The sequence below is a fragment of the Leptidea sinapis genome, chromosome 27 (genome assembly GCF_905404315.1).
Source record: "Leptidea sinapis chromosome 27, ilLepSina1.1, whole genome shotgun sequence".
NCBI classification, from domain to species: Eukaryota; Metazoa; Arthropoda; class Insecta; order Lepidoptera; family Pieridae; genus Leptidea; species Leptidea sinapis.
In genome coordinates this window covers 12,082,454-12,099,642 of record NC_066291.1, presented here as the reverse complement: position 1 = coordinate 12,099,642, position 17,189 = coordinate 12,082,454, and the positions used below count along the sequence as shown (strand labels likewise).

General features: G+C 35.6%; 1 protein-coding gene across 2 annotated transcripts; it reads left to right on the top strand.

Moving 5' to 3' along the window:
* Window positions 1-1,076: 1,076 nt before the first annotated feature.
* Window positions 1,077-15,245, top strand: LOC126972730 (putative Polycomb group protein ASXL2). 2 transcript variants are annotated; one of them, XM_050819645.1, is made up of 7 exons: window positions 1,077-3,369; window positions 3,471-3,539; window positions 4,515-4,588; window positions 4,658-5,082; window positions 6,590-6,806; window positions 8,455-8,565; window positions 12,233-15,245. In XM_050819645.1, the coding sequence occupies exons 1-7, from the start codon at window positions 1,383-1,385 to the stop codon at window positions 12,377-12,379; spliced, it is 3,030 nt and encodes a 1,009-aa protein (XP_050675602.1). In that variant the 5' UTR covers window positions 1,077-1,382; the 3' UTR covers window positions 12,380-15,245. The 2 variants fall into 2 exon arrangements, with proteins under 2 accessions (XP_050675602.1, XP_050675603.1); XM_050819646.1 differs by lacking the exon at window positions 8,455-8,565.
* The last annotated feature ends 1,944 nt before the right edge of the window (window positions 15,246-17,189 follow it).

Below are 17,189 nucleotides of genomic sequence, written 5' to 3'. Positions count from 1 at the left end.
TTTTAAAGGTACATTCTTGCAAGACTTTCAGAATTATTGGCAACAAGTTGTTCAAACAAAGAACAAATGGTTAGCCGACATTAAAAACGAAATCTCTCCTGCCTTGTTTTTTAAAAAGAAAAAATACTTGCACAGAAAATTTTACACCACAATTTGTCGGTAACGTCTGGGACATTCTCTTAGTGGTGCTCATTTATTTAGGATCGGCGTTTAAGATTCTCCAACTTGTCAATTCTGTAATTTATCCATCCAAACTCTTGATCACATTTTCTTTGACTGTCTCCAATATAATCTTCAAAGATTTACATTGATAGACTGCCTCTTGGATATTTATAAGAATGCTGAAGACATCCCGCGCTCACTTCAGCAGTTATTGAAAACTTATAACTGTTTCGTGCCGCTTTATAAATTTATAATTTCAACGGTAGGCGAAATTTGAAAATACAAGCCGGCTTTTGACACAATCCCTTACACAGACTTAAAACATATTCGTCCATAAATTATTATTGGACTTGTATTTATAATGTAAATTTTAATGTATAAATGTAAATATTATATTTGTAGTTATACCTTAAATTAGTTTCATATTATCTTATAATTATATTCAACTAATATTCATCATTATTACTTATAATTTATGTATAAAATATTTCTTATAAAGTATATGAGATTTATATTTTAGTATTATATCATAAAAGTTTATTATTCAACCCCGGGCTAAGCTTGATCTTGATTGGAACAAGAATATTATCAATAAAAGACTTGGCTTCGGCCTTTCATGCGAACCTATATGTATATGAAGAAAATGAAAAATGAAGAACACGAAATACTACTTTTATGGGAAATTGTACTATTTATGTTTGAAGTTGAAGATTATATAAATACTTAGCTTGACTTTGAAAAAACTGTGTAACGTGAAGAATAGAAAAATAAAAATGAAGACTTGGCTGTATGGGCTTTTGACCCCTTTGCCTGTCCAGATGGACGACCAGAACCAAAAAAAAATCTATGGGTGGGATCCATTTTCTTGTTGTTGTGACTTTTGACATTTCTACAATACCTATCAATCTCTTCTGTCTGCCTCGAGAATCCTTCCTCATGCTCTCATCAAAATTTGATAATAAATACTAAATAAGTAAATAGTTATGGAAGTATTAACACAAACACTGAAAAATATAGTGATTCTTGAAGTGCCTTTTTAAATTATTCAAGTTATGTATATAACTAGCGCTGCAGTGGAGCTATATGGATAATAATGTGGACATGATTGTTAGAAATTATAAAATGGGTTGAAGCAGTGATTGTATACAGGAACTCTTACGTTTTTGTATTTAGTTTTGGAAATTATTATTTATTTTTGTTAATTATAGAGTTATTACATAATGGAGTTAGACGTTTCGCCTTCAGAAGCTGTGGATATGGATTGTTCCGATAATTCTTCCGAAAATAGATTCTTATCTGGTAACAGTAATGAACAATATACTCTTATACACATACCTCAAGATACTGAAAAATCTAACAAACATTCTTCAAAAAAACAATCAAAAAGAAGGAAAAAGAGTTCAAGCCACACTAGACCTCTGCCAAGAATAATAGTTAAACCTCTACCACCCCCTCCAACAGAAAATAAAGAATGGACCGCAGCAACAACATGCAATGACATACCTTCAAGTTCAAATAAACTTTGTACAATGCGTGAAGTACTAGCTAGTATACCCGGTTTCTCATTAAAGCCTAGGAAAAGAACTGGAAAGAAATTATCAACAGCAGCTCAGTTACAACAAACTCGAGAAGGCTGCATTGATTTGGAAACCCCCGATTCTATACTTGTTAATACAAATATTAGAGCTCTCTTGAATAAACACACATTTTCATTACTGCCACCACTTTATCAGTATAAATTAGGGCAATTACTTCCTGGTGTAGATAGGCCAAGTACATCAGGCCGTTTAAGTTCATCTAGTCTTAATAATGAATTTTATGCTCGTGCATGTTTAGAATGGCAGGAATGTTTATCTGGAGGAGAATTTACTCCTGAAAACCAACAAAAAATTAAGTCTGAAGCTGAAAAAGAAAAAAGCAAAATTGATCCATGGAAGTTGAAACACTTTGAACCATTTTGGGGTGAAAAGTCACGAAAAGAAAAACAGTCATGTGGTGTTAGCTCAGAGCGACCATCTCTCAAAACAACTATAAAATTAAGACCAACAGCCTCAATTACAAGTAGCAGTACTGTTCCTAAAGTAAAAAAAAGTAAATCAGGTAACAGTAAGAGAATGAGGTCTGTCGGAGCTGTGACCAGATCTTCTACTAAGGTAGATGATAATGATGTACAGCTTATGTCTTGTCTTAATAAACCAGCAGCACCAGTACCTGATTTGCTTCCCCTTAAGAGTATCAAAAATCACAGTCAAGGTTATGTAGAATGTCCAATGGAGTTCAATTTTTCTGACTCCTCTATTGCTAGACCTGATGATAATGTTTCAACACCAGTTGACCCCCTTCTGTTACCAGACAGTGAAAGCTTTGACATGGCATCAGTTAAATTAGACGAGAGTAACTCACCTAAAGAATGTGAGGGTGATAAATATTTAGAACCCAATAATAGTAACAGTCAAGAAGGTACTAAAAGATTGAGTATTGATGATGAGAAATTTCGATTTTCAAAACGGATTAAGTTTGAAGAGAATGTCTATGACATAGACAGTCCAACATTTGTTTTAAATAATGAACTCTCAGGAAGTTGTAATAGTTCAGATATTGAATCAAATGAAGTTAAAGAGGAAGACATGGTTCAAATTGAAGAAATATATCCTGTACTAGAAACAGTTGACACTATTACTGAAAACAGTAAGATAGACTGTGGTTATGATTATGATGAACAGAGTGTCTCTTCAATGTCTAGCTTAAAAATAAATGCACATTTAGACAATGTTCCTGTTGAAAATAGTGTAAATGATAAGGTGACTCTTGAAATTGAAGTTAAGGAATCTATTGGAGTAATTGATAAAAGTGATATAATGGCTATCCATAGTCCAAAAGAATGTGGCCCACATAAAAGGCCCCAAAAAGAAGAAGATAAAGTAGAAATATACTGTGAGGAAGCAGAAAAAGATGTATTAGAAGATTGTCCAGGGTCACAAACAGAAAGCACATGTGAAGATGAACCTGATCTAAAGAATGTTGTTAATGAGTTTAATATCAATGATAATGTAAATATATCATGCCCTAATGATGATAGAATTGATGAAACTGTTAAAATTGAAAAATGTAAAGATGCACAGAGTAGCTCAAGTTTCTATGATGAACATTTTAGGGATGCTGAGTCATTTATATTGGAAACTGGTGGTTTACCAATGATGACAACAAGTATGTATATCTTAAAGGGGTAATTTTTCTTTTAATATAAGATGTATCTGCCCTTATGTGATTATGTGAAACAATAGGTTAATATTTGTAATATTTTTTAGCTAGTGAGGAGACAAAGTATTCATCACAGGCAAATTTTATGGAATTTACATCATACATGAGTGAAACAAGTAAGTTTTTCCATAAGATTTTCATAAATGTATTTCCCCAATGATATGGTATGGATTCACAATACTATGGAAATGTGTACTAGTGTAATAATATTGTTACAAAACATTTAACTTGGATAAACTTGTTGGACCCATTCAGCAAGAAGTATAGTAAGTCATAAATCATGTATAATACAGAGCTTATCAAAAAATGCTAAGCTTGCCTATTATTACTGATGTAATAACTGATGGCCCTGACAGAGAAGCATATCACCAGATAGTAAACAAGAACTTATTTCATTGTCTCATTTAAACATTTAATTGTAGGAATCTAACATTATAAAAACATGTGAATACACCTTGTAAATGATTACTTTTAAAATCTAATAAACTACCTAATAACAAAGAAGTAAACAATATTCTATGTGACATCATCTCGGCCACAATCACAAGAGTGTTACCTACCTTTTAAGGTACCAAATGAACACATTTCATATCACAAACACATTGCTTGCGACTTATAAGTGGGGCACTGTCATGAGAGTCGCCTATCGTGCCATGGACAACAATCAAACCGACTTATGTAAGAATACATAATAGTTTTCGTATTAAATGTGGTGTACTTTTGTTTATATATAACAGTATAGCTGTGGTCTTTCTTGCCATATAAATTTAAAATTATGGTTGTAGTATGCTTATTTCATATTAGGTATGATGTAAGGTTTTTACTTTTAACACAAGAATTTTGTTCAATATCAGCAAGTTTTCGTTATATACTGAAACATAATAACTTATTTTATTATGATAAATATGATATACTGAATCACCTACCCACAGTACAAAGAAAAAACATTACACTTAATTGAATGTCAATGTCAGATTTATTTTATTGTGGGTAGTTGTTAATTTTATATTTTAAAGCCAATAGAGATAAATCAGTACTCAGTTTTACTTGTGAAAGCAATAGGCTATAGTATATTTTATTTATATTTTTAGATGTTACTGCAGTTGTTACAATGCCTATGAGTCAAACCTCACTACCAATGATGGAAGTAACCAATACACCTACAGTAAGTTGATAATTTGTGTTGATTTGATGCAGCAATAAAACAACTGTTTCAATAAATGTGTATTTGCAGATTATGTCTTACCCTGATGAACAAGATCCAACAAAACCTAAAAATTCGGCAATGATATGGAAAACTGAAAGTGATTGGGCTAATAATGAAAATATTATAACTCTACACAACTTTCCCAATGTGAATACAGAAAGTGCAAAATATATAAGTGAGGACTCAAAAACAAGCTTGGAAGATGTTAATGTAAATGATGAGAATTATATGTATAAAGAAGAGAGGGATACTAATTATAACATGGAGTCATCTAACTCATCGGAAGGCAGCCAGTCAATGAAAGAGATAACATCCAAGTCTGAGATGGGAGAAACAATGCCTAATTTGGTATCAAGTACAACAATAGTTAATGCACCCGTTAATTCAACAACTGTAACACAAACTGTGCGTGCACTTGGAAAGAAATCAAAATCTGGAAAAGAATCTACTAGGTTCGCTTTAACCTCGTTTTTTATGTTTCTGCACACACTTTGGTTCCCCGACTTCTCTTAACTAAAACTAAACAAAGTGCCCCTTCTGTACACACCTGTTCTGATAGTGCTGTGTTTGGTTAAATTAATATGTACTATTTAAATTTATACAGTTGTACTTGTTCAGCCATCCATATTTCATCAATCTGAATGACACTCTCTATTTAAATAAGATTGTTTTTATGAGACAATCTGATGAGACCGTAGTAACACTCAGGTTTCTTGAAAATTCTGACTATTCCGAATGGGTAGTAGTTTTTGAATTTCAATAAATGATTTCATATCCTATTTTGAATAAAAATATTTGAATTTGTATTCAAACTATTGTCTCCCTTCAAACCTTTTAATTGATGTGGTTCTCCACATCATTATTTAATCGAATTTTGACTGAGTTTCTGCTTTTTAAACGTGGGTAATTATTATTTATAGCTTCATAAACTTTTGTATAATTAATATTGTTACAAAACTAACATCTGTTTCCCCGCCTGTATGCAAGTACTAATTTGAGTATGAAGGGCGCGACGTAGGAAGTGAGCTACTGCCCTACTGAGATATTGAAAGCAGAGCGACTGAATTTTTGCTGTAAATAAATGGTGAGCAGCACCATTGCAATGGGCGTATCACTTACCATCTGGTGATGTGTCTTCTTGTAATATATACTTGTAAGTTCTGAAGTAAGTGAAAAGTATGTTCACAGATGATCAATATTAATGTAGTTGTAAGTGTAAGATGTAACTAGTTGGGAACTACTGTAATAGTCCAAACAGTGTACCTATGATAAATTAATGTGCTTCAGTAACTATCACAATCTGTAGGTCTCAGTCAAACTAGAGAAAGGGTTGTTGTTGTTGAGGGAACTGGAACTCTGATTGGTTATTAGAATCTCTAGCTCGTTTTTGTGTGTTCACTTCCTAAGGATGTTAAGCCCTACGGTATGTAGATGTTTGATTAGTCTGCTGTGGCTAATTTCTTTGCTTCTTATCTGGTCGACATTTTAAGATGTTTTACTATCAAATACTACAGAAAGGTTCAGTTTCTAAATGGGGTCTTTCTTCCATTTTTCTTTGCCAGTCACTCATCCTAGTGTTATGTTATTCAATTCGTCTAGATCGTTGAGTCTGTATACATTCTTTTACAGTTTTGGAGCTTTCTTTTTACCAAGTTGTAATATCCACTACCCGGATTGCAAGGTTTGAATAATATCAGCTTGGAATAATATCACTCAACAATCGCCGTAGTTTTTTAAATAATTATTACAAATTAGTTGATCTTGTTCCGGCAAATTGTTTTCTATAGATCTGTGTCATATATTTTACCTTTACATCGGTTAATTAAAAAGATAAATTAGAATAATATTATACTCATTTTAGTTAACCTGTAATAACTAACTCTAGCGTGTATACTTTCCTCTTTGTTAATGTTGTACATACGGTAGGTAGGTATATCATTTGTACTGTATGCTCCCCAGGAGCCGCAGCACACATAAAGTGCCACCGGGTGCAGTGAACTTGGAGAGAAGCTATCAGATCTGCCAAGCGGTGATACAGAACAGTCCTAACAGAGACGCTCTCCGCAACCAGCTGCGGCCTCCTCCGGCCCTGCTCAGTAAACCTCCCCGGCAGCCGCGACCGCCTCAGCCGGTCCTGGTGAGACAGATGCCAACAAATGTTATGCAGCACAATGAGGTAATTCATTTGTTTTATGAAGTGACGGAACGAACAGCACTGTTGCTACTTGATACGCCCTGCCCATCACAATGCAGTGCCGCTCAGGATTAGAAGAAAATCACAAAAATTTTGACACAATTGCGCTCGTCACCTTGAGACATGAGATGCCAAGTTTCATTTGTCCAGTAATTGCACTAGCTACGGCGCTTTCAAACTGAAACACAACAATGTTTACACATTACTTATTCACGGTGCAAAAAGGCGCTGCTGTGGTACCCATGATCTAGCCGGCATTCTGTGCAAAGGAGCCTCCCACTGGTAAATGCTCTTACGACACCCTTGGGCCTGGGACTTCTATATACTTTTATAGTCAACGTGATCTGTCCTTCCTTATTCCTTTAATAACGATGAAACTCAGTAAATATAAAATAACAAAACAAACTAATGTCACTCATAAACAATATTTACACTTTTAGTGTACTTGGTTTTAAGTAATGTTTCTTTATGGAAGAGGATGACTAATGGAAGGTGTACGAGCCACTTATTATTATTATTACGATCTCAATAAAAAGTCAGAGAACAGGTTTAATTTAACACTGACATAGTAATATTATACGCACTATATATACGTAGTAATAATTTACGCGCTTACATTAAGGATTGGTCTCCGCTGCGCTCCAACTAGATATCGCAGGCGTAGTCGCAAAGTATGTCAACCAATACTACGCCCAAGTGGGCGTACTCGAGACGATCTCGAACAATGTGGCACGTTGACGTGCCACACGTTCTGTTTATCTTTGCTAATAATTGTAATTAAAATGACGGGTTGCGTAGTAAGACTTGGTAAAAATAATACATTACGAAAGACACTGGGATCACATATCATCAGTAAGTATTTTGTATTTTATTAATTTCAATGTAAAATAACACGAAGCGTGTATAACTTACGAAATTTGAAAGATGCCATTGAGTGTCAAGATGGCACACGCACACAAGCATCTAATAGTTACCGCAATATAAAGCTATGGTTGTAGTCCGGTATCATCGGTGATCCTCAATCTGAGATAACACGTAACATTCCGAGCGATATGCACACTACAGACGCCCTTCAGATCTACACTTTCTTAAATGGCCGGCAACGCTCCTGTGTATCCTCTGGTTTTGTAGGAGAATGTGGGCAGTCCTCCTCTTCCAAAAATAATCATGAACAATTTTTACAATTATCAAACAGCGCTAGGTAAAATTATTATTTTATATTTCTTCGTCCTTAGATCATTTAAATACGTTTAGATAGACTGTGACAGCTGTGGAAACGTCGAAGAAAAATTGAAGTTCACAGTTAACCTCTATTTTGAGGAATGCACGCACACTAAGAGCGCTTTCGCACTACGTCCGATCAGAGTCCGATCCGTGTCCGTGAAAACACGCTCCGAAGTAGTCGTATAACTATTTGTATGCTAGTTTACGAACTAGATCCCGCTTCCGTCAGCCGTTACAAATACTTCTACGACTACACCGGACCGTTGGCTCTAAGACGTAGCTTGTCACGCACACTAAACTAATATTACGGGAATGTTTTCGTCGGTTGTGTAGGAGTGCAAGAGACTATGTATACGTATAAATTATCCAAGTTACTTACAATCCTTGGCCATAATGTTTATTTCAGATAAATGAAAATCGTCCAAATAACATGGGTCAGTACATCCTCGTCCAGAGAACCCCCAATGTCGCGCCGAGAGCGTCCAGTGCTCCGCCCATCAATCAAAATAGCAATTCGGTTTGTATCGACAATACTTTTTATTGTAGCTATAGCAAGAGCATAGAAGAAGTCGTTTTACCCGAGCTCATATTATAACAAGGGTGGCCAGTTAAGTAGAGGGTAACATTGGTTTTAAGCTCCTGTTATTAGCTCCTATATATATAGTACGACTTGTGACACAAGGATAATTCTCGCTACTCGATTCTGGTTCTTATTAATAAAATTAAAATGTTATTTTTGATCAAATTTCCCTATAAATAAGTGATGTGTGGATTCATCACCGCTGAGTGCGCCAATCTATCGTTAGTTGACAGGTCCGTGTGTCCTTCACATCACACCTTCCTATTCCCGCGACCGTGTGATGTAATTAATTAGGTTGCATGGTCACCGCGCGAACTATTATTTATAATTTGTATTATTTATTACTTTGAAAACTTTATCTTTCGGTTGTTCTCTAAGTAAGTATTCAATTAATATATTTTTTTATTAACTGACTCCGTCGGCACGGGCTTGTTAGTGGCAGATCGTTTGCAATGACCATTGTAGTTCACGTAGGTAAATGATTCCGTACTCGTGTGCAAACTGCATGTATCATTTATTTGGTGAGAAAGTGATGCGATGTGTCCTTGTTTTGGTTTTAGATATATACTAGTCAAAACAAAATAAGGGCCACCACGTTTTTACAGTATTCTCATGAATCCTTGAGGTCAATCAGAAGGTAATCATTCCATTAAAAAAAGAAATTTTCTCCACTTTTTCTAAAAATTAACATTTTTGCGAAAATAATTAGTCAGGAAAAAAAATTCTGAAAAAATTAAAACCTAAAATGTCGGTTGATTTATGACTTTCCTCAATATCTAGTATGCCGTCCTCGGTTACTCGTTCTCCACCAGGTGTACCACTGTTTCTTGAGGAATTTGTTCCTAGCTTGATTTCAGAACGTTTATTAGCTGTCTTTCATTGTGCGCGGGTTGGTTTCTGCTTCGAACACTGCTTACTGAAAGTAAGTCCCACATGTGTTCAATGGGATGTAGATCCGGACTGTTTGCAGGCCAGTCCAACACCTGTATACCAGCCTCCTCTAGGGCTTCTCTGGTGGCCCTAGCTGTATGAGCGCGAGCATTATCGTGCATCAGGTGGAATCTTGCGCCGATTCTGTGTGCATATGAGACCACATGGGGTCTTATGATCTCCTCAATGTAACTTTGAGCTGTTATTGTGCCGTTGTTTCTCCACCAGCTCGGTTCTGCCGGACATAGAGATTCCTCCCCATACCATAACATTGGGCCACCAAATCTGTCACTTTTATGGATGCAAGCATCCGAAAATCGCTCACCTTCACGCCTCCAGACTATAATGCGACGGTCATCACTAAAAAATTTAACTTTGCACTTATCCGTAAACAATACTGTCCTCCAATCATTCATATCCCACGCCAGATGCTGCCTTGCGAATGATAATCGGTTTGCACGATGAGCACTTGTTAATGGTATCCGCACTACACGTCTCCTGGAGAACTGCTGGTCCTCGTGTAAACGATTTCTAATAGTTTGATCACTAACACGTGTACCGGTCGCCTGCCGCAAACGGTTTTGTAAGGAACGGGCTGTTATACAGCGTTCTCTACGCGCAGTCAAGCGCACGTAGCGGCCCTCCTGTGCTCTAGTTGCTCGAACTCTGCCAGATCCCTGTCTCCTGGTTAGTCTCCCAGTCTCTTGAAAACGATTCCAAGCATTCTGGATCGCTCGGCGGGAAAAACCCAGGTGCAATGCCACAGAACGCTGCGAATGGCCTTCTTGGAGCAATGTTACGGCCCTAGTTACGGTTGGCAAGTCCATATGACTTCGAATTCTCGGCATAACTTTTTTTAAAATGTTAATTCAGCCACTAGTCAAACAAAACTTACAGTGTTCCTGAGAGAATCGTCAATTTGACTGAGTTGAAATCCGTCTTAAAATCGGGTAGAATCAAGTGGTTACAATAAATTATCTAAAACTACCCACTTTAAACAATTATGAGGGTGGAATGCTCAAAAAATGTGTGTAAACAAATAAGGTAACACCACAATAAATTATCAGCTACTTGAGAATGCATAAAAAATAAATTGTCGCTAGTGAGGCCAAAAAAATCAAGTGGCCCTTATTTTGTTTTGACTATTATATATTTACAAACATAATATTACAGTACAAACTATGTGACAAGTAATAGCCTAACAGGTAGGTACCAAGCTACTTCAAATAGCTTTCTGTGTTCAATTTGTAACACGAGTGCTTGCAATTTACTTGGAGTTAAATTATTTGTATTTAATTATGTTTTGGCTCTTAATTTAAAATACTTTAATTTATAACTAATGTTAAATTTCCCTTAGGTGGGTACTATTTTTCTTTAACTATATTTATAGGTTTCAATATTGTTAATATTTAATTACCTTTTCGAACATTTTTGAGAAACCCAATATTTCATTGTTATATCTATGACTATTGTTCTTTTAGTACCTAACTGTTTTTTTTAATGGTACGGTTCTTTATGGCCGAGGTTGTGCCGACGACGACCGAATGATACTCGGAATTTGCAATTTGGTTTGACATTTCTTCATCCGGAGAAACATTGACACAACTGATAATTTGTTAATTTGACAATATGCCAGTTTAATAATTAGCGAATATTTAATATCCGTTCAGTAATATTTACTCTTGAACTACAACATGCGTACAAATGTGGTGTGTACGATAGTATATATGTGTTACGAATGTAATATAAGGTTATATGTTGTGATTGTTTTTCGGAATGAGCTATATATATATATATATATATATATATATATATATGAATTAGTAGTTAGAATAATATCATATATATATGAAAGTTATAATAATAGTAGTAGAAAAGAGCCTTTTATTTTTCAATTTATCCATACATAAAGCCTCAAAAAGTGTGTGTGTCCTGTCTTATGTCCGCATGCAACCAGTTAAACTTGTTTGACGTGCCAAAATAAAAATACTATCTAAAAGTCCTCGTGCTGTTTTACATTTGTAAAAAGAACAATATTGTTATAAAGAAGGTTGAAAACACAACCAATGAAAATATTATTTTACCGCATTATTTTTTAATATCATTATTATTTTTATACAATTAGAAATAATTTTTTTTACAGCTTGCACATTGCATATTGAAATATTTAATTGTTGTCCATTTGTTGTGGTTCAGTAGACAATACACATAGAGTTTCAGGAGGCTTATAATAATCTATAATAAGTATGATACAATGGTCTAGTTGAGCACTCGGTGTGCCCGTGCTACGTAATAATTAACTCTGATAATATTTCCGTAACGCCCTAAAAGAAGTACAAGTTGAAAACGTAATTGTTATTATTATAAGCTAATTAATATTATTGTAATAATCAATTATCTACACAAGTTTATTTTATTTAATGTGTTAGCTATACTGTGTTTCAGTGTGAAGGGCGTTGTAGCTAGTAAAATTATTGGGCAAAGAGACTTAACATCTTACGTCTCAATGTGACGAGCGCAATCGTAGTGCCGCTCAGTATTTTTGGGTTTTTCTTAATCCTGAGCGGTCCTGCATGGTAACGGGCAGGGCGTATCAATCAGCATCAGCTGCAGGTCCTGCTCGTGTGGTCCGTTATTGTCATAAACCATCAATAACACGTATGGTGTGTTCCAGAACGTCACGAGATGCAGGAGTGTGGGTGCGGACGAGTCGTGCGTGTGTAACCTGCGGGCCATGATCTTGTGTAAGAAGTGTGGCGCCTTCTGTCATGACGACTGTATCGGCTCCGCGGAACTTTGTCTGACGTGCCTCATCCGCTGACGGAGCCATAGGCCAGCTTCGACTATACCTTGCCTGCCAAATGTATCTACGTCATTTAATTGTGCCTCGAATTTCTGCAACAATAGGATATTTGACTGAGTAAATATCATGTCCAAACAGATTATATTTTTACAGTCTTACCACATTCATTTTATGTCGGATCTGTCTGTGACCACTTCAAATTTAAATGTTTAATATTCTAAATCTAAAATCCTTCTGGAATAAAAATGCCGCAGATTTGAGAAGTGTAAGTATAATATTTAGTGTCTAACCTTAAGTATAAATCAAATCAAAATCACTTTAATCATGTAGGTCACGGTAATGACACGGTAATTTCAAAAAATTACTTATGGTGTAATGGGTGGGGGCGATCACATACCATCCAGTGGGCCCCATTCCGTCCAATGGTGACTGACAGGATAATGGTTACATAATATATATTATATAGAAGTATTCCACAAATTTTTGACGGTTAATTTGTTTCATTCAACTGGATTTGCATGTTTAAGTGACTTAAGTACTGGAAACCAAGCTGGTGACGTTATTTGGTCGTGGAACCAGCACTCGGGGTTATAAATATATTATAAGCATTTGTACGACGATATAACTCTTGTATGATCATGATTTGGAAATAGTCAAATACCCTGTTATTGTGTTAACACAATATATTGACGCTACAATAGATATTCCATTTAGTGTTAAAGTGAGGCTGTATGTGGTTACTGGTTGTAGACATGGTGGTGCTATCCATTAGTTATCATTTGACGATTAAGTTGTAGCTCACAGAGATCTGATGATGGGCCATACACATACAATATACTATCGTCGGAGGACACGCCCTCACAGCCCGGGAACACGTGACCAATATTGACTTGTGTCAATGTGTAACTCAGCTACTGGTTTAATATCAACATACTGAGAAGCTAACGCCAAGCGTAACGGACTGTTTACGACTTGTGTACCAAAATCGGTTACAGTTACAATAGATTCGCTTGCCTTCTCTATCTTGTTGTATCTCCGTCAGAGACGTTCTTGTCTATCACACGCTCTGTGTGTGTATCCTGTATACGTTAGTATATTGTAAGTGTATGTTATGATGTAACTGCGCGTTACTTAATACAGATTGTTAAATATGTTCACTCAGTACTATTATTAAACACTGTTTGCAGGCGGCTCTAAACCATCGGTGTGCCATGAGTGAACAGCTCCTGGTTATTTGTTTTATACACAAGTGACATCATGAGCGCGACAAACCGATCACGATTCTAGAAAAGATAAAATTCCGAGCGCACTGGAGCCATGAGTTGCTAACTCACACTACTGCTACTACTAGTGTAGAGAGACACGCCCCTGTACCCTGTACCCATCAAGCCGCTATCTTGTGCAATGGCGCTTGCCACTGGTGAAATCAATTGAAATTGAAACCGGGTTACTTTAAAATTATAAAGCTAGAAATGCACTTTTCTCACACACTCGAATTTACCCACACTCGTTTTCGCATTTTTTTTATATAAGAGGAGGCAAACGGTGGGGAGCCATGCAACAACAGGGGTCGAGAGATGTGTTGCCAGAATTTATATATTATTATATATGTATAAATTATTTTCTATTCAAAAAGAAACTTGTAAGTTTCTAGTAACAAAAAATATAATGAAAGGTTGCGAACTACAAATTGTACTTTTCTGCCTTATAATAAAGTCTTAGTCTTTAAGTGAGTGTTACACTCAGTCGTAATAACGTACCGCTCGCGTCTACCGATGATTTATGTACCGCAAGCAACGAGCGTTTGACATTATTAAGTAATAATCTGTATTTAGTAATGTTGCAGATATATTATAATATGGTCAAGGGAAATTAATTACAACGGATTAAATTGCTGTTTATATTTGTTTTATCAGCAGGTTTTGTTTGTGTTGGTCGCAGCTAAAGAGTGGGACGACATACTTGCTGGGTAATTACGATAAATATTACTTAAGTACCTCGCAGTAGTACTTCACTTACATTGACAGCTTACAGACTAGAAACTTGACTATATAATGTACAAACAAAAATCATATACAGAGAAGTATTTTACAAAACATAATACACAATTATGTAACCCATTTAACTAAACACAATATTTACTGCGTGATTAACACGATCAAAAGCTTTGCTGAAATCCGTATAAATATATTATTAAATGTATCACAAATGGAGTCCGTATGACTCGATAATGAGGCTAGAGTTGAGTAGGATTTATTTTTTATTGAAATAGAGTTTAAAGTCACTTATCAAAAACTCTTACTCTATGGAATTTTTTGGAGGTGCTGTTACGTAAAATCTCTAACTTGCAGTATTTTTTGTTCGTTGTTATACTAAGACTAACATTAGAATAATAATATTTAATGCCAAGGTAATAAGTGTTTTACGTAACTTATCTACGATATAATCCGTTGAACTTGATTTTGTGACAATTATTAATATTGTGGATATTAAATGAATGCACAAATATGTCTAAAGATGACTTGGACTCATTATATTTCATAGTTACATTTACTTTATGTTTGTACATATTATAATTTCTGATAATTATACGCACCTTACTATAGAGAAATATTTAATATTAATTCAGAGTTTAGAGTAGTTGCCATTTTTGATTACTTTAACATCACAATTTGGTATCTTTATAATTATGTAGTCTGTTAATGTCATCATGCGAGTTAAATTTTACGAATTTAAGTATTTCTTTTGTACTGATTTTATAGTTATTAATTACTTAGGAGTATGTACAGATATTTATTGACATAAGGATGATGGGTATATTGTAGCAATATAAGTACCTAAGCAAAAATGTTATTTGTATAGGATTAATACACCTGGATCAGCATTATGTCTTTTATTATTATATTATGTTGCCCTTTTATGTAAAGAAAAAGATAAACCGCATAACCGTCGGGGCTCAGTGGTAACAATCAAAAACAATGCTGGTGTGGGACCAAGCAGTAGATAGCCGTGGCTCGTAATGGCTATGCTGTATTTGGAAAGGGAATGAAAGGGAAGTTAATGAACGGTGAAAACTGAAACGTGCTGAACTAACCGAAGAAATAAAGAAATGAATTGATGAGTGATAGTGGAAGCCTTGTAATACCTGATTGGAAAAGCTAATAATATCATGTACGAGATCACAACATACAGAAACTGTTAGGAATAAAAAGGACGAATATTGTGTCTTTGTCAGCGTGCCTGTTTTGTTTGTTTACCGGCCATGATCGTGATAAATGTTGCATATCACTCATATTAAGCAATATATTAAATATAAAAGCCATATGGAAATCAGAAAGTAGCCTTTTATTCGTAAGTACAATTTTTAGTTCAAATATTCCTTGATTTGTAAAAAGATTGATAGTTACGTATTTATGTTAATAATTATCAACGTAATCAGTATATTGTTTCACTAAATCGATAGTAAGTTCAAATTATTTAATAACAAGTTATAGAATTATTTGTCTCTTTCGGGTGTACGCGCATAGAACATCTAGTTTAAGTATATTTACTTCATCCTAGTTACTTAGCCAAAGTTAACTTCTAAAAATGGACCGCAATAGACGTGTTCCTCCTCCTGCTGATATAAAGAAAACAAATAAAAAAGAAACAGATACACAGAAAAAATCCAGTACGATCATCCGCATAGTAATGTATAATTTAGTCGCCAACATGTCATTGATATGCAGAAGAAACAGTGTAGGAGTTAGCACACAGCCTTGGGGCACTCCAGCGTTCAAGAGCTTCTGTTTCGAGCAATAACTACGACTACGACCAACGAACTGTATGCTGCGCCCAGTGAGGAAGCTAGTGCAAACTTTTGGGAAGCCCAAAATGATGGAAATTTTAAGAGACCGAAGGCGCTTTTCTCTATCGGATACCCTCTAGTTTATCAAGAGCTGACGGTTAATAATGGCTTCCATAATTTTGGAGAGCAGGTAGGTAATAGGCTTGTTGTTAGGCGATTTTTTTTTTGATCGGATGGACAAGAGATGACTTCCTTGAGCACGACTTGCTTGACTGGACTACGCCTCTTGAACATAAATGCTGGAATAAACGCGTTAGGACTGCCGTCAACTCCCTGAGTTGAGATGTTCTTAGCACCGGCCCGTGAGACTTTACGTCCAAAGATTACAAAGATCAATGCAGGGACGGACGAGAGTACTGTATATTCTCAGTTTAATGTATGGGCTTAAATTACTTTTGCAATTGAATCTACTGCTTCGTCGTAAAGAGTTGAGCTATAGCAAGAAACTCATTGCCACTCTTTTAAATCAAGATTTATATTTTCATCGTCTCACAAATTATTTCATATGTAAACTGATGCAACAAACATTATCAAACGTCAAATATTCAAGCCTTACACGAGTAAGTCACAAAAGTAAATGTAAATTAATACAAAACAAAAGTTATTGAGTACAGTAGTTGCATCATCCTAACACACCGTAAAATTTGCTTCTCATTTGTTTTTGTGCACCGGTAAATATATGGGGCAAAATCCAGCGTTTGTGTAAAATTCTACGTACACTATTAGTCGAAATATTTGTACAGCGACGAGCTGCTAAAACGATTTACCAACTTTTTTATCGGTTTCCGGTCACACAGCGTCGGATAATCACGTTTCAACTCCTCGCACCAACGAGCAATTACTGTACAATAGTGTGGACGGTCACACAGGGTCGGATATTCACTTTTCAACTCCCCGCACCAACGTGCCACTGAACAATAGGGTGGACGGTCACACAGGGTCGGATGTTCAAGTTTCAACTCCGCGCACCAACGTGCAACT

Excerpts from the sequence above, each read along its gene's own strand:
- LOC126972730 (XM_050819645.1), top strand. The coding sequence starts at position 1,383 with ATGGAGTTAGACGTTTCGCCTTCAGAAGCTGTGGATATGGATTGTTCC. Across the intron at positions 3,370-3,470 it reads TTTACCAATGATGACAACAA|CTAGTGAGGAGACAAAGTAT; the intron begins GTATGTATATCT and ends AATATTTTTTAG. Across the intron at positions 6,807-8,454 it reads ATGTTATGCAGCACAATGAG|ATAAATGAAAATCGTCCAAA; the intron begins GTAATTCATTTG and ends TGTTTATTTCAG.